The sequence below is a fragment of the Ailuropoda melanoleuca genome, chromosome X, assembly GCF_002007445.2.
Source record: "Ailuropoda melanoleuca isolate Jingjing chromosome X, ASM200744v2, whole genome shotgun sequence".
Classification (NCBI taxonomy): Eukaryota; Metazoa; Chordata; class Mammalia; order Carnivora; family Ursidae; genus Ailuropoda; species Ailuropoda melanoleuca.
This window is the reverse complement of record NC_048238.1, coordinates 15,930,756-15,954,601: the sequence shown is the minus strand read 5'-3', so window position 1 is coordinate 15,954,601 and position 23,846 is coordinate 15,930,756. Positions and strand designations below refer to the sequence as shown.

The window sequence follows — 23,846 nt, the reverse complement described above, 5'->3', positions numbered from 1 at the left end:
TTCATTCCCAGAGAGTAACACAGTTGTGATTACATAATTACTGATAATTAACTCTTCAACGGTAGGGAGCCGGATAAGATTTTCTTTGCTACTCTTGGAGTGATTCTTAGGAATATCTGTCCAGTTCCTTTTTAGAATAACTCCCAGTGGACACAGATGATGCTGGGTTTCTCCTGTTGAGATGAAGCAAAATTGTTCGGTACCCTCAGAAGGAAATCAGAATGTGGTTTCCTATAGAAACCATGTTGAAAATGGTGGCCAGGCATAGATACAATGAGTTGTGATTTTTATGAAGAAAGAGGAGACATCCTAATGACACATTTCTGGATCTGAAGCTTTCTCCTCAGTGGTATATCTCAAATAGAAAAGATGAGAACAGCTCACACTGGACACCCTGGAATGGAACCAGTGGTTTGAACTGTGTTCTGGGAATACTGGTTCTTTTCATTTGTCCACATTTTCTGCGATGTATATTTTTCATAATGGGATTTTATTTTAAACAAGAGCAGTGGGAGATGAAAGATGGGGTTGTAACTCAGAAGTCCCCTCTCTCCCCGCTGGAGACAGTGGTGTGGCTTGCTCAGGCTACAGTGACTTTCCTCGAGAGGACAAGACCACCTGAGCCCCTGGCTGGACCTCAGCTGTCCTCTGCTGGACCTGGCTGCTGGCTTGCCCATGGGGGCCGCTGCCAGAGCCTCCTTCCTGTGTAGCTGCTGTTACTGCTACTGACTCAGCATTGAACCTGGAACTTTACTCAATTCGTGGTCATGCGGGCTGAGTGAAAGGAGCATTGCACCTGCAGCATTTCCTCGCAGCTTTGCTGTTTGAGCCTTAAGTGCATTTAGGGCAGATAAACCGTCGGGGGCTGGCCTGCTGCATTGCTGGCTATATGTTATTGGGACAGAATGTGTTTTGGGTTCCCAGCAGCCAACTTGAAAACCATACTTTGGAATTGCAAGCCATAAACTATTGTTGAAAGCCTCTGTATATCAGGCTTTGGGATAGGAACTGTTTAAATCCCGGTCAAATAACATCAGTGGGGGAGGGGTGAACTCATGCGAAGCCAGCTGGAAAATTTCTTCCCCCCCCCATACCTTCCTGGCTTTCGGGCTATTTTGGGTGTGGCAGGGCTTGGCCAAAATGCCTGGCAGTTGCTGGGGCTCGGTTGGTGGTGGGAGGTGCCGCGCAGGAGGGATTTGAGCTGCGGACTGCGGCAGGAAGCAGAGTTCACTGGAGAACCGGGGTCAGCCCGGGGACCGTGCACAACTGGACAGAGGTGGAGGCAGGAGACGAGTAGCCACATTAGATATAGATGAATTTTTTTCTTCAATTTTTGTGGAAAATTTCAAGCATGGACATTACAGAGCTTCGACAGTGATTAACACTGTGCCACATTGATTTCTCCTTTACCGCTACCTACTCCCTGCCCCACCCTTGGTTATTACAGTCTTACACATTTTTAACCTATGGTGTGTGTATACAGTGAAATGTACCCATCTCCGCTGCACAATTGGAGAAATGACTAAACCCACATGAACAGACCCTGTCACAATAGAAGTTCCTTCTGTCCAGGAAGTTCTCTCATGTCCCCTCTTGCTCATTCCCCTCTCCGCTCCCATTCCTGTTCCCAGGGAGTGGCTGAGATGCCATCACCACCAGTCGGAGCTGCCTGTGCTAGAGTTTTGTGTAAGTGGGCTCACACAGTGTGTACCGTCTGGGGTCTGGCTTCCTTCGCTCGGCATGATGTTTTTGAGATTCACCCATACGGTGCCGCGTATCTGTAGTTTGCCCCTCGTTGGTGCGTTGCATGCATATACCACAGTCGGTTTAGTCATTCTGTTGAAGGACATGTGCGTGGTTCCCAGTTTGGGCTTTTACAAGCAAAACTGTTAGGAACATTTGCATATAGGTCTTTTTTGTGGGCAAATGTTTTCATTCCTCTTGAGTAAATAACCAGCAGTGGAATGGCTGGATCAAAGGGTAGGTGTATGTTAGACTGTATAACAGACCTCCAAACCTTTCTTGCAAGTGGTTGTACTATTGTATACTCTTAGCACTGATGCCCAGGAGTTCTGGCAGCTTCACGTCCTCACCAGCACTTTGTGTCACTGAGCTTTTTGACTTTGGCCTTGCTAGTGGGGCTGTAGTGGTTTTTCGTTATGGTTTTAATTCACCTTTCCTTGATGATTAATAATCTTGAGCATGTTTTCATGTGCTTTTTGGCCATGCAGATATCTTCCTTTGTGAGGTGTCTGTTGAGACCATGTACCCATTTAATTGGGTTGTCCTGTTATTATTGAATTACAAGAGTTCTTTATGTATTCTGTATTCAAGTGCTTTGTCAGAAGTATATTTTGTGAGCATTTGCTCGCAGACTGTGGCTTCCTTATTCATCTTCTTGGGACTTGTGATGAGCGGAGAATTTTCACTCTGATGAAGTCTCCTCGAGGTTATTTTTCTGGAAAGGTTGCCTTCTGTGTGCTCTCTGAGAAGTCTTTGCCTCCTTCCTGGTTGTACAGACTCTTTCACGTGTTCTTCTGAACACTTGACTGTTGGTGCGTTTACGCTGTCTGTGATTGACTGCAAATGAAGTTTGACGCAGGTGACTCGTGATGAAGCACACCTGAAACCTTGTCTCAAGCGCCTGAGAGCAGGGTCTCGCCCCAGCTGAGTGTTCCAGGCACTTGGAGTGGAGTTGCCAGAACCACGGCTGCCTGCCTTGTGCCTCACCATCCTGGAAAGTGTCGGAAGTGCAGGTTATCCTTTGGGCAGATGGCCTTTCTGCCTTCCGGAGTACAGACCCCCAAAACAGATCCATGATGACACTTGACCAGCATGTGTTCCGTCATTGTGTCCCCCTGCCCTTGGTGATACAAGTGGCAGAGGGGAAAAGACATTGGCTTTGCAGATCAGGTTTCCATGTTTGTCCTGTCCTTTATTGGCTGTGTGACCCTGGATAAGCTTACTTAACATCTCTGAGCCTCATTAAAAAAAAAAAAAAAAAAAACTCTAGGTAGAGATCGAAGCATAGTGCCCTGGAATTGGTAAGTGCTCAACAATGTCAGGTGGTAGGTCACATTATACTCCCGTAGTGGGGTCAGACAGTCCCCTCCCCCGAAGATTGGAGGTTTAATCCTAGCTCCATTCCTGGTCCTGTGCTGAAGAATGGAAGTGAGGAAAAGGTACAAACCCCTGCTTTGATATGCTCTTGATTTTCTTCTTTCTATCAAGGTACAGAATACATACAGAAAAGGGCACAATCTTAATTGTACTGCTCTACGAGCTTTCACAAGTGCTACGTGCTGTGTAACTCCACACTTGGATTGAAAAAGGGAACGCCAGTAGCACCCCAGAGTGTGCCGGCTTCTGTTGTCCAGCCTGGCCGAGAGCAACAACTGTCCCGGTGTCTCAGGATAGGTTAGCTTTGCCTGTTGGTGTATTTCTTTTTCTTTTTTAAGTTTTTATTTTAATTCCAATATAGTTGACATATCGTGTAATATTAGGTTCAGGTGTAGAATATAGTGATTCAATCCCATAGGTCACCTGGGGCTCATCAGAACAAGTGCCCTCCTTCATCCCCACCACCTGTCTCACCCAACCCCCCCCACCTCCCCTCTGGTGACGAGCAGTGTGTTCCCTAGAGTTAAGAGTCTGTTTCTTGGTTTGTTTCTCTCTCTTTTTATAGAAGGAATCATACAATTTCCTTTTTTTGTCTCTGGCTTCTTTCACTCACCATTACATTTGTGGAATTCCTCTCTCTTGTTAATACAGCAATAATTTGTTCATTTTCATTTCTATGTAGTATTTCATCGTAAGAATACACCACAGTTTGTTTTCTGTTGTTGAACATTTGAGTAGTTCAAATTAGGAACAGTGCCGCTGCTAAGAATATTGTACTTTTTAAAAAACAAAAACCCAAGAACCCAGCTCTCTTGAGATGAAATTGATCCACCGCAGTGGTTATTCATACGTGTCCGGAACCGTGTGGCCGGGACCACGACTGGTTTCAGGCCACTTTTCTTGCACCCAGAAAAGAAGCCTGTGCCCATTGGCAGTCATTTCCTGTTCCAGCCACCTAGCCCTGGACCCGGGCAACCATTACTCTCCTTTCTGTCTCTCTCGATGTGCTGATTCGTGTAAACGGCCTTGTGTGACCTGTCTTTTGTGACTGGCTTCTTCTCACTCGTGCCCACGGTTTATCCGTGTGGTTGCACGTACCTGGACTGCGTTCCTTTTGTACGGTGGCAGGAAATTCCACCTTGTTTTTATCCCTCTGTGGATGGATATCGGGGTGGTTTCTAATTTTGCTTAACACCGCAACTTTTTTCTTGCGTTTCTCTTGAATATATGCCTAGGAGTGGGATTTCTAGGTCCTATGATAACTCTCTGTTTAACCTTCTTTAAAAAAAAAATTGTATTGTGATTTAAAAAAATAGCTAATATAAAATCTATCTCAGCCATTTTCAAATGAGCTGTTCAGTAGCGTTCAGTATGTTCACTTTGTTGTGCAACCAATCTCTAGAACTTGTCCATCTTCAAAAACTGAAACTCTCCACCCATTAAACAGCCCCCAGTTTTCCCCTCCTCTCAGCCCCTGGCAACCACTATCCTGCTTTCTGTTTCTATGATTTGACTACAGGGCAGACTTCATGTAAGTGGAATCATACAGTATTTATTTTTTGTGTGTGACTGGCTTATTTCACTTAATGTAATGTCCTCGATGTTCACCCATGTTGTAGCATGTGTCTGAATTCCCTTGCTTTTTAAGGTTGAATAATCTGTTGTAAGGATATACTATATTTTGTTTTATCCATTTATCTATCAATGGACACTGGGGTTGCATCCATCTTATATTTAACCTTTTGGGGGACTGCTTGCTGAAAGACCGTTGTCCAAAGCAGCTATACATTTTACATTCCCACCAGCAGCATATGAGCGTTCCAGTCACACCAGATCCTCATCACCACTGGCCATTCTCTCTTTGTTGCAGCTGTCCTAGTGCGTTTCAAGTGGTAGCTCACGGCGGTTTTGATTTGCGTTTCCCTGGTGACGAAGGGTGTTGACTGTCTTTTCATGCGTTTGTTGGTCATTTATATATCTTCTTTGGAGAAATGTCTGTTCGAATCCTTTGCCCATTTTTTTTTTTAGTTATTTGTCCTCTTACTATTAAGTTGTAAAAATTCTTTATATGTTCTGCAGACAAATCCCTTGTCAGATACGTGATGAGCAAATTTTCTCTCCCATTCTGTGATATATCTTTGAACTTTCTTGATGCTGTTCTCTAATGCACAATTTTTAAAAATTTTGATGAAGTCCAATTTATCTATTTCTTTTATCCCATCTATACTGTTTCCCCTAAGTTTTTTATTTTTGGTTCCTTATTTATCCTTATAGTGTTTCTTTATTTCAGTTGTCCGAACGCTGCAATCTGCAAGCTGCCTGCTTTCATTTTGTAAGGAAAGTTACATTGAAACGCATCCGTCCATCTCTGCAATGACGGAAACCGTGTAGCCTGCAAAGCCAAAAATAGTTATTATCGGGTCCTTTATGGAGAAAGTGTGACCACTTGTGCTATGTAAATAAAAGCACATATGGGGGCGCCTGGGTGGCACAGCGGTTAAGCGTCTGCCTTCGGCTCAGGGCGTGATCCCGGCGTTGTGGGATCGAGCCCCACGTCAGGCTCCTCCGCTATGAGCCTGCTTCTTCCTCTCCCACTCCCCTTGCTTGTGTTCCCTTTCTCACTGGCTGTCTCTATCTCTGTCAAATAAATAAATAAAATCTTTAAAAAAAACACATATGTGCATCTTGCGTTTTTCCATTAACAGTTGAGCCTGGACCACTTTCCAAATCAGAATATGGGAATCTTCCTTTTTCTTTTTTATAGCTGGATAGTACTTGGGTGGGTATATCTTGTTTATTTTACCAGTCCCTCCTTAAAGGATACTTGGAGAGAGAGAGATTTTGGCTACTAAGCTGTGGTGAATAATTTCGTGTAGGTGCTATTTAATATGTATATAGGTCTCTTCGTTCATTAGGTACCCAGAGGGGCGTTTGTGTATTAAAGAACAAAATGCGCCTGTAATTTTGTAGCTAGTCTCAGATTCCTCTCTGGGTTATACCATTTTGTACCTTGTCTTTCTTTATGGCCAAACTGGCTGCCGATCTTTTGACTCTCGGTAATCTGATAGTTGAGAGATGGTATCTCAGTTTGAGCTTGTATTTCCCTTATTCTGCATGTGGTTGGGCATATTTCCCCCCCCCTTTTTTTTTCCTGAGAGCTATTTATTCATGATCCTTCCCTGTGCTTTTCACTATTTGTTTATGGACCTTTGGAAGAGGGTCTTAATTTCTAGATCTTTCTATGTTTGGCCATAAAGTCTTTGCTTTCTCTCTATTGTTCAGATGGGATCATTTCTACTAAGCAACCTTCAATTTCACTGACCCCCTCTGTCATGGTGCATTCTCCTTGTGAGCCCATCTGGTGAGTTTTCTATTTTGGTTATTATTTATTCCTAAGATTTCCATTTGGTTCTTCTCTTTATTTGTTGAGACTTTTTTGTTCCCATTCTCTTCAGAAGTGTCTGCCCTTCTTGGAGAACTTTTATAATAATTGCTTTAAAGTCATTGTCAGATAATTCTGATGTCTGTGTCCTCTTGTTATCAGAGTCCACTGATTGTCTTTTCCCATGTGAGTTGAAACGTTCCTGTGTCTTTGAAGTGATCCAAGTGATTTTGGATTGTACCCTGGATCTTTTGAAGTCCTCTGCTGTGATTCTAGGCCTTGCATATATCCTGTGGAGTCTGTTGGTATTTTTGCCTTAATGGGTGGTCAGCCTGGTTGGTTTAAGCTGCCAAGTTCAGTTTCAGTTGTGGTGCCCTTTGTGATTTCAAAGCCTTTTCAGTGCTGCTTCGCTTTGTACTTTGTGATTTACTGAGACTCCCCTTTTCGGTCCTGTGGCCAGAAGACCAGGGCTTTCGTTAACCCGCTCTGCCTCGCACTTCCCACAACTGCCCATGTTTGAGGCCAGGAATTCAGAGAGAGAAAAAAGTGGTGGGGATTCACCGCCACCCCCTTGGGACCACAGCTCCTCCAATTAGAGCAGAAGGTTCTGCTGTCTCAGAGGTCCAGGCGCCTGTAGGCCCCACTGCCACTGATGGTCTCGGCTGGTATTGCCGTGGGATCATAGGGGTCCTGGGTGTGCAAGGGAGGAGAGAAAAGAGAAAAGCAGAGAACTGCCTTCACTCTCTCTGAGCATTTGGAGGCCCCTTTGCTGCTTTCTGAGCCAGAAGTAGAGGGCCTCTTCTGGTGCTCTCTGCATCGATACCCAGCACCCATTTTTGGGGTTTCAGGCTGCCCTTAGTCCAGGCTAGGGGAGACTGGGGGGAAACGGGGAACTTGATTTTGGTTTGGTGGTACTTTGGAATCGGGTCTTCTCCAATCTGCTTGCTTCCTTTTCATATTCTTAAATAGCTATTCGATCCATTCTGCCTAGTTTTTATAGACGTGTTGGGAGAGACAGGCTGGAATGTCTACTGCATCTGACTGAGAACCAGAGCTTAAACTTGGACCGTAACATTTTGAGATGTTTTGTCATGAAGCATTAGTAGCCAGAATATAATGTCTCTGCATCTTACTGATCAACTTAGCACAAGCAAAAATATCCTCAAGGTCAGGTGCATTGTATCAGGCTGGTTCTGTCCATACAAGATGCTCTGTATGACTGTGAAAAGTTGGGAGCAAAAGAAGCGGAATACGTGAAGCACAAGGCATCAGAAATGGTCGATATAAAGCTTCTTGATCGGCCTCCAACTTAGCCCTCTAACTAATTTGGTTGTGAGCTGGGAGCCAAGACCATTTTGATGTCTAGAATACCCTTGGATTGTCACTGGATCTCACAAGGCTGACTTTGTAAGGTCACTAAAGGGTTCACTAAAAAAGGTGTTCTCTTTCCTGAGAATCAGAATCCTGCTTTCAAAAGACTCGAGCTTGCTAAGTACTTTTCGTAACGTCTGTGGCTACTGAGGCATGCTTGATGGAAACCAGGAACTCTGGACATTGATTCTCAAAGAACCACCTAGGAAAAAGGATACTGGTACATGTGGGGGGGAGGAAATAGGTTGGGGGTAAGGACAAAGAATAATGGCCCTGTATCCAGCAGTGAATTCCCACCGCCACCACCAAATGAACTCTGCGCCCCTCCGCAGGCTGTGGGGCCGACCTCGCCCAGGAAGCTTGGAGCACAGAATGGGTGAAAGCAGCGGCCCAGCGGAAGTCCTGGCACCTAGAGTTGATCTTGAAGGAACAGTTGATTTCATGAAGAAATGGGGGGGGGGCTTATTGTTGAAGTGGATGTAAAAGCCATTGGTCCTCTCGTGTTGACTGGTGGTCATTTTAATGAGACAATCGGAGAACAGATCCGGGAAGGCAGCACGGTTTCCTACAGTTGTGTCACTCTGACAGGAAAGCTCAGCCGTAGCCCCTTCGCAGTTGGCGCCGTGTGGTTCCCGTATGTGACACTCTCCTCATCTCTGAAATCACACGCATCTTGAAGGCGATGCATGGCACAGACCTTGTGGAAGAGAAAGTCATTATCTGCTGGTCAGAAAAGGCTTTTAAGAACTGTGTCTCCAAAAAACTTGCCGAAGAGAGTTAGGTCAAGGCAGATCCCTTTATGAAAGGGTGGAAGGAAGCTGAGGAGAATGTTCAGGTGATGAAGATGAAAACACTGAGGTAGTCTATGTCGAGGCTGCCAGGGAACCCCGAGTTGGAGCTGTGACAGGCACCATCACGGAAGATGGCACCGGTACTGATAGCACTCAGAGGGATGAACGCACCCTAGCGTGCAGGTTTGTTTCCTTGTTAGCTGGAAGAGCAACATAAACATGTGAAAGCTAAGTGGCTCAAGTCATGCAACGTTTAACGTGGCAAGTATGTCATTGTGAGTGCTCTAAAGTTAAGCCCGGTGAGTCCGTTCACCCCAGAACATAGTTCGCTTCTATTTGGCATATTTCTTTGAAAAAAAACTAGTAGTGGGTACATCTCAATCACACGTACAGAGGTGTATACACATTTTATTTTTTGGTCATTCTTTAAAAAAAAGATCCTGGAAAGCTAAAGATAGGGGGCCAGGTGTAGGTTCCCGATGTCCCCACGCTCCTGGCCCTTGCCTTCCCTGCTGCAACGTGATACTTTACGCAGCTGGCACCCAGCCCGTGGGGGTGCTGTGTCTGGTAAGGATTTGTTCACTTCCTGACACGGAACTGGTAGGTTGTCTCCTCCTTATGGGATTGGAAGATTGGATTTAGAGTAGAAGTAGAAGGTGTTTCCTGTCCAGTAAATCTGAGCTTTGGTGTTTTTAGGTAGCTTTTGGGTGACTAATGTTGCCTGAAGTCCAATCAGATGTTTTAAAATGTCTTCGGCAGTAAAGTTATTCTAAAATCTAGTTCATTTAGATACACCCAATCTTACCTTTGCCATTTCAGATTGCCTGGAATATATTTAAAGACTAGCATGAGCCAGTACAATCACAGAATTACTATATGGTAAATCATTTACCATTATATCATTTTGTTGATGAATGCTTTGCTTTGGAAATCAGACGCTTTTAAACCACACTAGAAAATTACAGTTTTACTTACTACTTACAAAATGTTACACAAAAAGAATGTTTAAGTGTTCAAAAGTGTTTAATGAACTAAAATCCTATACATCATTCATCTTGATTTCGTATTAGCATGTAGTGAGATAATTGTAATTGATTCTTAAATTGTCTGAAGGGCTCTTTGTTTTTGAATTCAGACACTTTCCCGCTAAGACTAGATTTTAAGGGAAGCTTGTAGCAAGTTCCTGATGCGGTATCACTACTTAAGGGTTATTAAACCAAGATGGGTAGGGTGCATACGTGTCCCCCATCAAGAAGGATGGTTTATTGTATGCAGACTTCCCCCTCCCCCAAGCTGACCCGTGTCCTTAGAAACTGAAAGGTAATGGTTGCTCCGAGCATGGGCTGAATTGCAAATGAAAATCTGCCTTTTACCTCTTTTTTTTTTTTTTTAAATCTGTGATCTGTTTGCCTAAGATTTGCCTGGATAAATCAACCATTTTATCTGTGGCTGTGTTTCAGAAAGTGAGCCAGGAAGGTAGGAAACCTCATCTGGACACTTGGGGGCCGTGATTCTGTTGTGCCCTATCTGTGAGACCTTGGGTGAATCTTTGTGCTTCACTTTCCCCATCTCGAAGGAAAGCCAATACCTTCCCTGCCAGTCTGTCAGGGTGGTTCTGAAATTCAACCAAGATATTTGTGGAACTACTTTGTGAATGTCAAAGCAGGTCACCATTGTGGTGATTGAAGCTTTTAGTTAATTTATGATATCTTGAGGGGGGGGGAAACCCTTGATGCCTCATATATAATAAAAATTCCAGTGTGGCATTTAATCATATTTAATATTTATAAATCTACTAAATTAGTATCTTAGGAGTTGTAAAAATAAGCTGGTTGAATATTACTGTGGTATAAATCCTCAGTGTAAACGTAGTCTAGTGACCTGAATGACAAATATCAGGTAAAAATGTCAACTCTGGGTATGAGACGATTTTTCTATTGAACATGGATTACTTGGAATTTTGAGTGGCAATATCAATCTGCACTGTGTTAATGAGGTACTGAAAAGTCTCTATCCCAACCCTTGGTGGAGCCACGGAGGGGCTCTTTAGTGGAGGTGTTGAGGCTCAAGTACAGGACCCGACACAGACCTTTGAGAAGGAAGAGGAAAGAAGGAACTCGTGTCACCAGATTAAAACATCATTTCCTCCTACATCCCTGGTTTTTGATGTACTGTATGGTGACTAACATAATATAATAAAAAAATATTATTATAAAAAACAACATCATTTCCTCAGTGACAAGCCACTCCCCTAAGTTGCAGGTTTCCTACAAAAATGGCTGACATAAGTCAGGGGCTGCTGTCCTTCGTCACTATCCTCTGCCTGTTCCCATCACTCTCCTTCATCTTCAGATTGCTTGCTTTCCTCAATTAACTAATTATAGTGGTCGCCATGGCCTTGGTGTTAGCATCTGTGTTGCGACTTCTTAACAGCATCATTAGGAAGCACATGTTTTTTGATGTGAGTAGGTAGAGTCCAGGGAACCATCCTGTAAGCAGAATGTCTGATTCATTCTGTGGCAATGTGATTTTTGACTCCAAGTGAGTGTCTGTGGGGAGCAGTTATCCATTGGAGATAATTAACCATACTGGGTTGTAAAGTGTTTCTTCAGCATATACATTTGTCCTTTCTTGAGCAACGATCACAAAAGGGTGAATTTGGCTATGATAGGCTCCCGTTTAAAACCCCTCATGATTATTTTTTCAGAACTTTTAGGTGAGACATTGATACTGCAGTTATTTTTTAAAAAGATTTTATTTATTGATTTTAGAGAGCGTGCGGGGTGGTATGAAGGGGAGGGAGAGAGAATCCCGAGCAGACTCCCCACTGAGCACGAAGCCCAATGTGGGCTCGATCCCACAATCCTGAGATCATGACCTGAGCCGAAGCTAAGAGTGAGCCATTTAGGCTAACAGACACATGAAAAAATGTTCAAAATCATTAGCCATCAGGGAAATTCAAATCAAAACCACACTGAGATACCACCTTACGCCAGTTAGAATGGCAAAGATTGACAAGGCAAGAAACAACAATTGTTGGAGAGGATGTGGAGAAAGGGGATCCCTCCTACATTGTTGGTGGGAATGCAAGTTGGTACAGCCACTCTGGAAAACAGTGTGGAGGTCCCTTAAAAAGTTAAAAATTGAACTACCCTATGACCCAGCCATTGCACTACTGGGTGTTTACCCCAAAGATACAGACGTAGTAAAGAGAAGGGCCATATGCACCCCAATGTTCATAGCTGCATTGTCCACAATAGCCAAATCATGGAAGGAGCCGAGATGCCCTTCAACAGATGACTGGATTAAGAAGCTGTGGTCCATATATACAATGGAATATTACTCAGCTATCAGAAAGAACGAATTCTCAACATTTGCTGCAACATGGACGGCACTGGAGGAGATAATGCTAAGTGAAATAAGTCAAGCAGAGAAAGACAATTATCATATGATTTCTCTCATCTATGGAACATAAGAACTAGGAGGATCGGTAGGGGAAGAAAGGGATAAAGAAAAGGGGGGTAATCAGAAGGGGGAATNTCATTTAAAAAATAAATACATAAATAAAATTTTAAAAAAGCGAGCCATTTAACCGACTGAGCCACCCAGGCACCCCCTACAGTGATTTTTTTTTTCATTGCCTTCTCCTCTTTTAGCAGTCCACACTGAAATATTCGGGAATGAAATGATGTCTGGGATTTGCTTCAAAATAATGTGGAAGGGGGTGGTGTGGGTGCCAGTAGAGATGAAACAAGGCTGGCTTTGAGTTTGAGTTGATAATTGTTGAGAGAAGTGAAGGGGCTATGGGGGTTTCATTATTCTCTCTCCCTCTCTCTCTCAGTCCATATATATATATAATTTGTATTTTTCTATGATAAAAAGTAAAAACCCAAAAAAAGACCCTACCGTAGGTTTCCCATTGCCTCAAGATAGAGGCAGCCCTGTTGACATGGCCTTCAGACCCCTTTACCACCTGGCACATATTAACCCTTCCAGCTTCATCTTCTCCTGAAATTATTTGCAATTGCCCTAACACATCTTACCTTTGGCCCTTTGCACTTATTGTCTTCTCTTCTTGCAATGCTTTTTGTTTCCTTTTCCATCACCTCATCCTCATACCAGTTTGCTTGGCTCTTCTGGACCTTCGGATCCCAGACAGCATCACTTCCCGCAGGCCTTCCCTGATCAACCTCCACCCCAGTGTGGGTTGAGTACCCTCCTGGGGGTTCTCTGTCATCGTTCCCCTCATTTCTGCCTTCCTGACTGATTCTAACCACCATTTCCTTCTTATCACTCTCATTGTATTATACACTTTTTTGAGGAAAGGGATTAGGCCTCATTCTCGCTTCTATCCATTGAACGCTGCACAATGCCTGGCATAGAGCAGGCAATCCATAAATGAGAAAACAAAAGACCCACCCAGGGCTTGTTGATGCTTGGCCTCAGGGCTCCCAGCGCCTCCTGCACAGAGCCAGCGATTCCTGGTGCTGATGTGGCTGCTGCCTGCCTCGTTTCTTCTTGTGCCCATTCACCTCACCTCTGTTCTGTGTCTTTGGGATATTCAGTGACTTCGTATAAAGTCACAGCAGTGCAGGAGTGAGTTTGGATGTTCTTTCCAGAATCTCTGCATGTGGTAGGGAAGGTCCAGTCAAATTCAGAGCTTTTATACTTTGAAAAATAACGAGTTTTGAACTGGTGTCCTATACCACTAGGCATATTTAAACACGTTCCTTGGTGATGTGCTATGTAGCTCCCCCATTTGGAGTAAGTCTGTAGGACGTACCTCCAGGGGCGTTTGATCTACATTCTCAAGTTGATGGCGGACATGTGAGCCACAAGGAATGTTCATTACAACAGTTTAACATGGGAAACAGAAAAAAAACCCATGTATTTAGACAGGATGGATAAAGACATTTCCGTCTAGTCCTCATATAATGGAATGCGATGCAGAAGTAGAGCTAGACGTGCAAATGGGTGGTATCACACCAACCCACAGCAAGTGCAGGAATACGTATGGTGTGACACTACGTGTATAAGGTTCAAAAACATGCAGAACTAAACAATACACTGTTTAGGAATTCATACATTATAATATGCGTATACATGCATATATAATTATACACGTGTATATATTCAAGCACATGTGATATACATATCTATAATCTTGTACCTGCATGTACGTAATATACATGTGCATATGTATATATGCACGTGCATACATATTTTTATATACGCACATAGACATGCAGGGAACTGATACATACAGAGATCGGGACAGAGGTGTTCTCTGAGCAGGCGGGAGATGTGACTGGAAAGAGGCACGTGAGACTCTGACAGTACAGATAATGCTCTATGTCTTGGGCTGCATGGTAGGAGCAATGTTTTACATTTCATTATACTTTCTAGTTTGTATATAAGCTAACTACATTCTTTGGAGATGACATACTTCCTAATAAAGATAACAGTGAAACTAAATCGATCAGCAAGTTTTAAGTGAGGCTACGTTCCCAGCGCTTTGAGGAAGGAAGAGATTTTCTTGTTGCTTTTCTTCCACCGTTCGTGGGGTCATTTTAAGCCAAGCATTCGTCACTTTCTGCTTTGCCTAAGAGACTGTTGGTAGAAACACAAACTGCAGTAGTTCCCCATCAGTGATCAGCAGGAAGTAGATTCAGTAGACCGATCGCCTCTCTTTCTCTCCCACACCGTGTCCTGTCCTTGTTCATTTCAGATGTTGCCGTGGTGGACATGAGCGATGTTTCCAGACAGCCTTCACTCTTTTACCATCTGGGGGTCCGAGAAAGCTTTGACATGGCCAACAATGTGATCCTGTACCATGACACCGACGCGGACATGGCTCTTTCATTGAAGGTAAAGGCTATTGTTCATCTTCTTGTGAACACTTGGCTTTGGGAAAGCGGTGTCATACATTCAGAGGAAATGTACATGGAGCGCAGGAGGTTGGAGAAAAAAAAGATTTGCTTGTGCAATTCCTTCCTTCCCACTAGAGCTTCTTGCTCACATAGATGACTTCCTTACTGCCGCGTGAGCATACGTACTACAGAGAGGTGTTTGTAGACAACTTCAGTGCTTCCAGGCTCATTAGGGAAGTGAAGTCAAAAACTGTTAGTTTCCACTGAAGCAAACACACGTCTCTGAATCTTTTAATGGGCAATTTGATCTAAACCTACACATTTAAAAAAATAGTTTCTCAACTCAAATGATAAGATGATGACACAGAACAGTTACCAAAGTGGCAGAAAGTTCTAGATAGGCATCATCTATATTTAATGTGTTGTCCCCCCCACCCCTCCACCGTTCAAAGCAGAGCAAAACTGCACAATTCAGTAATGATTGATATGTTTAAAAAATTATTCTTGCAAGTTTGATACAGGTGTTTTTTGGATAATAGTACTTCCCAAAAAATGCTCATATTTGGAACAGAGAGGGGGAGACGACAGGGGAGTAGGAGGACCTGTGCAGAAGTGTTGAATCACTATACTGTACTCCTAAAACGAATACAACACTGTAGGGTAGCTAACTGGAATTAAAGTAAAAACTTAAAAAATGCTCATATTCGTAAAATGTGAATGTCTAATCTGAGCTGCTATAAAACTCAGGGAATATTAACATTGTCGAATGTCTTAATATTGGTCAGAAAATCCTGGTCTGCATTAAATGATTTCAGGAGTAAAAGCTTAGTTTGTTTACAGCAGTGTTACTCAACCTTGACTGCACTTTAGAATTACTTGGACGGCTTGTAAATCTCCCAATACCCAGGTCATACCCTAGACCAATTACATCACAGTCTCTGAGGGATTTTTTTTAACCTCTCAAAAGTACAGCCGGGTGAGAACTAGTGGCTTCAAATTAGCTTTCGTGGACAGCAGTTCTAAATGTCCAGCTCCCTTAGTGTTAAAAATGACTAGTATATAAAGAGCACAGTTGAACATTTTTGTGTTTCTTGAGATTTAACATTAACCAGATGTTTCTGGGTTCTGTAATAACTGGGGGTTATTTCCTGGTAGAAGTCCAACCTGCTCCCAGTGTGGAACCTCTCTGGGTTCTGTATCCCATACACTTGACTTAGATGTGTACTGTGTAATTAGGGCACAGTGCTGGGTTTTAAGAAGTCGTTCAGAGGACGTTGAAAGAAGAAAGGGTCTATTGCTGTACTTTATGCTGTATAATAGTTTCCCAAAAGGCTATAAACCCATCTAAATTATTACTTTAGATATTTACATACTGATTTTTTTCTTCACTGATTTTCACTTGAAGTAGTTGTGCTTGGAAATATTTAGAGTTAGAAAATATGAAAGGATAGATTATTAAGCCGTATTTTGATGAGAAACATGAAATTCGAAAGCATTTTTTTCCAATGCAGTATTTTTTTTTCCCCTCAACAATGCCTTAGTGGACTCCTTTGGAAAGTCCCATGACCTAGATAAGTTTTACTTTCTTAGAATATGGAAAAATATTTCCTAAAATGGAAATGGGTGGTCCGTTGTATCTGACACCAGAAGAAGGAAGCTATGCTTGTCATCAGAAAGCTGAAATCTCAGAATGTATAAAACCCATTTTACGGGGTAGTTGTTTAATCAGGTTTCCTCTTGTCAGCAAGTGTTGGCTTCCAGCGCATACGGGGTACGGTCAAGGGCCGCATAACCACTATGCGAAGTTAGCTGCCTAAAACCGTCGTCATTGGGTTTGATGGTTCCTAGACATTCCGGTGAGGTGTCGGAAGTGCTCCCAGCAGCCCCCCTTGTGTGGGAAAGCTGCCGGGGGCCCTGACGGAGCCGAGAAGTGCCGGTAGCCCCGAGGATATCGCAGTACTTCCCGGGCAGTTCCGCGCCGTCCCTGACCTTCCTCACTGGCAGGCGATCTGCGGGGCATTCAGAGCCCCAAACTTGGAATCTCAGGACGTGTGGACAAAAGCATTGCCCCCGCTATGGGAAATCCTTATAACCAAATATGCCCCTCCATCATTCCAAAAGCTAGCCAGTTACAATACGTTTTCCCTAGAATATGAATTTTACAATTCTCTGAGGCTCCCCCTATTCGGAGCTTTTCGCATACGGGAAGGGCAAGGTTTCAAATGAATAACTCCTGCTCTAAGGCAAAGTGCTTGTAGTGCTTATGGAAATAAATGGCTATTTTCGAAAGCTATATTCATCTTCTCTTTTTCTTTTCAGGATATGGTAACTCAGAAAAACACAGTAAGTACGATATTTTCCGATTTTTGACCCTGTAAATCCATAAGTTTCAGCTTGTCTGAAAATCCCACAGATAGCAAAGTGGTGTCTAATTGTGCCCGTTGGCGTGTTTCTCAGGGGGACGGCTAGAACCCCTGTCCTTCAAGCTGCCCACTAGCTCAGGCCCCACTCCCATCCAGGGTGCAGGGCAGAAGGTAGGTCAGGCAGGGGGCCTTGTTCTTCATGGTGCGCTAGGACTTTGAGTCTGGAACCATCTGACAGTCTCCTACTGATCTGGGTTGGTCCCGCCAACCACCAAGATCCTTTTTGCTGGAGCCATTATCTCCCACATTTGCCACTGAAGTTTCCCTAACAACAGAGAAACAAGAACTTATACCCCAGGTAATATGGGGGCCTAGCCAAGAGATGCCTGCCACAAGCTGTAAAGAACTAGGACAGGATTCTTCCTGCTCCTTCATATACCTGCCAAAGTCTCCCAGTTTGGCTTCTAAGTGCCTGCAGTGACGTAGTGATAACGCCATGTTGGTTGGAATCATATAATGAAATCCCCACTTTAAAGACCTTCAAATAAGTTGATGTCCTTGGAAATTTTTCCAGGGTTACCCTATACCTTTGATTGTCCCTTAAAGCACCCATCTTCCTAGACCTATAGCACTGTGGTTTGACCAGTCGTGACCTAGATGATGAAGGACATTTCCTTCATCCCTTTCCTTTGGCCCTCAGCCTGCTTCGACTGGCCCTTCTAGAAAGGAAGGACCTCCTGCCTCTTTTTCTCCAGCAGTTGGAATTCTCAAAGGGAGGACAAAAAGGACCAGGAGGTAGATTCTCCCAAGGGTCCCCTCTACAGGGGAACAGGAGCTTTGCATGACTTCACCCCCTCCACAGAAGGCCCTACTCCGCAGCTGTGGGGCCCAGTCTTGTCTGGAACCCAGGCAAGCTTCCTCCCTGAGATGAAAGCCTTGACCCTCCTCCTCCAAGCCAGAAGATGAAGTTCTAGAAACAAAACAAATGATGTACTTTATGTAATTACCCCTGGAGCTTGGATTTAACAAGCTGACCTGTAAAATTAAAGCATCAGAATGGGTTTGAGTTCTTCTTGAGAAAAGAAATAGGAAGACCTGTGGCTTCATTTTTCCTATTTAGGTACTCATACTGTCCACTTATGAGGGTCTTTCTTGTTCTTTCTAGATCTCGATTTCTTAAATTACCTCCTTCATGGAGATAGTGGGGATCCAGTAAAAGGAGCCTGGGCCTGCGGCCGGCAGGAAAGGGTGGTAGTCCTGATCTTGTCTCTAAGTACCATTGGGCAGTTATCCTCAGTGTCCTCATCAGCAAAACGAGAAGGTTGAACTCTTGTCACTTGGTTCGTAGATAACTTCCAGCTCTCAGAGTCTGTGGTTCCATATTTTGCACAAATGAAAAGGCATAACTTAGATTTAATGCAAAGAATGTCTCAGAAATGGCTATTCCTCTGAACAGGAGTTACTTTAAGGTGAGGTACAAAGAAGAAAACTCTTTCTCCATCCTGACTGTTGTGTGTTTTGGAGCCTGGAAATATTGTTCTCCAAGAGCCTTAGTGTCACTCTGTTACCATTCCAATAAATACCTTCTCTTCTGGTACATTCTCCCTCCTCTAAACACCGAGAATTCCTTCACATTCTTGGTAATTGTAATTATATCATGGCACCATTCTCCTTAGGTGGTGTGTGTGTGTTTGGAATGAACTTATTCTAGAGGATTTGACAACTAATCTTACTGCTATATTTGCCATTACTTTAGAATTCTGTGCTCAGTGCTGGTTGTCATGCTTGATGGGGTATGAAAATTTAGAGCATTCAAGAGAACAAAATAAAGGACCAGAGGTGGCTGGAAGGGTGGGGAAAAAGCACCTAAGAGGAAAGGTTGAAGGGAAACAACCTTGAGAGGTATTGTTCATGGTTATTTTCAAATGATTTCTATTTCTGGAAAGTAGGGAGACACTTACTACTGCTCCAGGTGTCAGTGAAATAGGGCAAACTCAGAAAAGGCTGGGATCAGCAGAGTGGTCATCTCACAGCTAATGGTGATTAAACATCGAAAGAGAATGTCACAGTAAATCAGGTGACTTTTACTGAGAATTTGCTCGCTTGTCCCCTCAGTATGGATTGGGCTAATGCCGCTTGGAAGCAGTGGTCTGGATTGTCTAACTCCAGAGGTTTTGGGAAAGAATCTGATGAAATTGTGGGTCTGTCATAATTAGCTTTTAAAAAGGCGGTGCAGCATAGTCTTAGGTGGTGAATTACAAAGTCCTGGGAATCAGGTGTATGGATGAAATTCCCCACGCTGAACGTGTCGCTGAATGCTTGAAGTGATTTATGACGAGGTGGAAACCAAGATGCTTTGAGATCTCTGCCTTCAGGGAGTTATTTTGTATTTCTAGAATTGTCCCTATTGGTGTGTTGAACTTAGCTTCACTTGATAAAAGGCTGGTGTATTAGGGCTCTCCAGACAAACAGAACCAGTAGGAGATACATGGAGAGGGAGAAGGAGATACTTACTATGGGGAATCTCTTCTGGTGATTATGGGGGCTGAGAAGTCCCACCATCTGCCATCTGCAAGTTGGAGACCCAGGAAAGCTGGTGGTGTAATTAAGACATAAATCCCAAGGCCTGAGAATTAAGGGAGCCAATGGGGTAAATCCCAGTCCCAAAACCCGAGCAGATGACTGTCCCAGCTCAGGCAGCAAGGGGCAAGAGGGGTAAATTCCTCTTTTCTCTGCCTTTCGTTCTCTTCAGGCCTCAGTGGGTTGGGTGATGCCCACCCACAGTGGGAAGGGCAATCTGCTTGGTTCAGTCCACTGATTCAAATGCTAATCTCACTTGGAAACACCCTTAAAGCACACCCAGAACTAACGTTTAATCTGGATACCCCATGGCCAGTCAAGGTGACACACAGAATTAACCATCACAGACAGGCATGCTTGCTTCCATTTCTAGAAGCATTTGTGGCAGTGATGTTGAAGCAGTGATGGGAAGCCAGTTTCTAGGCTTCAGGCCATTCTGGGCTCTTCTCTTTGGAAACACAGCATCACCTTTTGTACGCAGCTCTTTTTCAGAAGATGCTCTTGTTCTCATGTTCCGAGTTTTTTTTTTTTTAATGCTTTATTTAGGCCTACTTTACATACCGTGAAGTTCACCTGTGTGCACAGGATTCAGTGATTTTTAGTAAGTTAGAGTTGTGCTGCCCTTGCCACAATCCAGTGTGAGAGCATTTTCATCACAAAAACACCTGTTTGCAGACAGTCCCTGTTGCCACCCCCAGCCCCAAGCAACCACCAGTCTTTGTCTTACGGATGAACCTCTCCACAATTTTTCGTGGAAATGGAACCATACGATAATGTGATCTTTTGTGTCTCCTTTCTTTCACTTAGGATGGTGTTTCTGAAGCTTGTCCACGATGTGGCAGGTATCCATAGTTTTTCCGTACTGCCAAGTAGTTATATCGAGTGGGTATACCACATTTTGTTTCTCTGAATAACTACACAGTTTATCCAGATGAAATGTGGGATACCCGTATGATAGAACACTAGTGAGCCATAAAAAAGTCAATGGGCACTTGGATTATTTCCACTTTTTGGGTATTATGAATAATGTTGCTAAAACTTTCAGGTACAGATCTTCGTGTGGAAATATGTCTTCATTCCTCTTGGGTAAAATACCTAGGGGTGGGATTGCTGGGTCATCAGGTAAATAAATGTTTAACTTTCAAAGAAACTACCAAGGTGATACCGAGAGTGGCTATGGCATTTTTATATTTCCACCAGCAACAAAGGTGTAGTTTCTTCACGTCCTCACCAATACGTGGTGTTGTCTGTCTTTTTACATCCACTGAAGTGAGCGTGAGGTGCTGTCTCACTGTGGTTGTGTTTCCCTGGTGATGAACGATGTTGAGCACCTTCCTATGGCTTATTAGCCATTCACAGTCTCTTTGATGAACTGTTTATAAGAATCTTCAGCTCATTTTTAATTGGTTTTTTTTGTCTTATTATGGAGTTGTAAGAGTTCCTTGTATATTCTGGAAGCAAAGCCCTTATCAGAGACTTTACCAATTACTACTTTTATGGATAGTGCTTTTGATGTTGTATCTAGGAACTCTTAGCCTAACCCAGGGCACAAGGAATTACTCCTATGTTTTCTTTTAGAAAGTTCACTATATTGGACACTTGAAACTAATATAACATGTATGTTAATCACACTGGAATTTAAAAAATAAAAAAACATTTTAGAGAAAATTTTTTAAAAAGTTTTGGAGTTTTGAGCTCTTACAGTTTTCTCTCTGATGAATTTTGAGTTAGTTTTGGGGTCTGGTGTGAGCTTGGGGTCCAGCTTCCTTGTTCTGCATGTGGGTATCCAGTCGTCTCAGCACCATTTCTTAAAAAGACTTTTCATTCTCCTGAGAATTGTCTTGGCACCATTGTCAAAATCAACTGGTCGTAAATGTAAGGGCTTGCTTCTGGACTTCAAATTCTCTTCCATTGATCTGTATGTTTACTCTTACTGTGGGGTCATGTGTTTTGATTACTGTAGTTTTATTTTTTTTATAATAATTTTTTATTGTGTTAGTCACCATACAGTACATCCCTAGTTTTTGATGTAAAGTTCCATGATTCATTACTTGCATGTAACACCCAGTGCACCATGCAATACGTGCCCTTCTTAATACCCACCACCGGCCTATTGATTACTATAGTTTTATAGTAAGTTTTGAAATTAGGGTATCTGGTTCCCCCAGCTTTGTTCTTTTTCAACATTGTTTTGGCCATCTGGGGCCACTTGGAACTCGATATGAATTTGAGAACTGGCTTTTGCATTGTTACAAAACAGGCCATTGGAATTTTGATACAGCTTGCATTGTATCTGTATACCCCTTGTGTGGTATAGACACTGTAACAAGGTTGTCTTCCAACCCAAGAACACAGCATGTGTTTCTGTTTCTTTAGGTCCTCTTTGATTTATTTCAGCATTGTTTTATAGTTTTCAGTGCACAGGATTTTCACCTTCTTGGTTAAATTTATTCCTGATATTTTATTCATTTGGTTGCTCTTGTAAATAAAATCATTTTTTAATGTTTTTTTATTATATTATGTTAGTCACCATACAGTACATCCCTTGTTTCTGATGCAAAGTTCGATGATACATTAGTTGCGTATAACACCCAGGGCACCATGCATTTTCTTAATTTCCTTTTCAGGATAGATCTTCTTTAAGTTTATTTATTTAAAGGAAGCCCTACACCCAACATTGGGCTTAAACTCACGACCGTAAGATCAAAAGTCCTATGCTTTACTGACTGAGCCAGCCAGGTGCCCCAGGATAGATATTTTTTAAAATATCTTTCATAAAAATGTTTTGCACCTAACACGCTGTACTTCATAATTCATTTTTTATTAAGTTTTGATTCCAGTGTAGTTAACATAGTATTGTTTTGGCTTCAGGTGTAGAGTACAGCGATTCAGCAGTTCTAGGCCTAGCTCAGTGCTCATCACTGGATTCATCCCCGGCCCCTATTTCCCCCATCCTCCCATGAGATGCAGCTTTTGATCCAAGTTCCATAACAATTACTTCTTTTCTGTCTTCTTTTCATCTATTTTCATCCTTATGCTATTTCCTTCTGCTTTACAGATACCAAAGATAGCCATTTTCTGCATGTTATCACTTCCGAAAACCTGTTTATATGCTGAAAGATCAAGGTTGAGCCTTTATGGGAACGGGAGTGAAAATGTAGCCAACCCGGAGAGAAGACTTTATCTATTAAACCTTGGAACTTCCTGGTAGTTTGTTATTAGTGTACATAGTCCATAGGTATTCTTTAACTGTTTTAATTTTCCTTTGCAAAAAAAATAATCATTTGGCAGGTTGGTTCCCCCTGGACGTAGGCTCTGAGACTGAGTTGAGTGTGCAGGAGAAGTATGCAGCAGGCCCTTGGGATCCAGGCTGAGGAAGAGGAGGGAAAGAAGCAGCACCAGGCAGAGGGAAGTGAAGCTGGGAAGCAGGCTCAGGGATGGCCATGGGGGGCTCTGGCGTTTGAACAGGCTTTCTGAGTTGTTCTGAGTTGGGATGAGATGTCCAGGCCTTTACACTCCTGCCTCCAGCCCTCACTGGGAGGTGTGCGACTTTGGGTGAGGTACCCTCTGCCACAGTTCCGGATGGCGGGGGCTCACAGCAGGGGAGGCACATCCTTCCCTGAAGTGGGGGTGCTCTCTGTGTGTGCCTGAGCGCCCACCATGCTACAGTCATTTTATTTGAGATATTTATAAATCCTATGTACCCCAAGATTGAGGACTGTGTCTCTAGGCTGAGAGGCACAGAAATTACTTTTTCCTTTGAACTGGTGGGTCAATACCTGGAAGCTATACATAGCCTCCCCTGAAAGGAAACGCGGGTTCATTCACCTGCCGCGTCCCCCAGGAAAATTACTAGGAGAAGATGAGGCATTCCACCCAGTACTTAGAGAAGGAATTGTTAAAAGTACACTAGACCTCATTTTCATTTGTCATGTCCTAAAGCCAGAGCTCACAGCTGGCTTTCAAAAAGCAAAGGTAAATATCCAAGCTAGGATCACGTTATTAAAAAGCACCTTATTAAAAAACTAATCTGGTTCTTGACCTCTGGACTAGGTGATTGTTTTTCTTTCCTGGAAAACCAGTGAGATTTAAGGGAAACTCATTGTTCTCATTAAAATAGTTATCTCTGTAAATTAGAAATTCTTTGAGAAACAGACCTGGGCAATACTGGGTGCATTTTCTACAATATTGGAAGGCTTTTTGCCTGACTCACGAGCACATTGAGGACTTGAGTTTTAAGATAATAGAATTTCTCTGGGTCTTTCCCGCTTGCCTCCCTTCTTCAGTTAGCCGTGGCTTGGGATCCACAACTGTGAAAGAAAATGTAGATTGCTTAGGGACACGTTGGTTAAAGGACAATTAAATTTCT

The 23,846-nt window shown here is 43.1% G+C and overlaps 1 protein-coding gene across 1 annotated transcript in view; it reads left to right on the top strand.

The window, feature by feature from the left end:
* MAP3K15 (mitogen-activated protein kinase kinase kinase 15) overlaps positions 1-23,846 on the top strand; it is a gene marked incomplete at its 5' end in the record, with an annotated part of 114,329 nt that overhangs the window by 5,931 nt on the left and 84,552 nt on the right. Inside the window, 2 exons of the mRNA XM_034649904.1 lie at positions 14,393-14,532; positions 16,854-16,877. Coding sequence (XP_034505795.1) covers positions 14,393-14,532; positions 16,854-16,877 — 164 coding nt within the window. The remainder of the gene's footprint in view (positions 1-14,392; positions 14,533-16,853; positions 16,878-23,846) is intronic.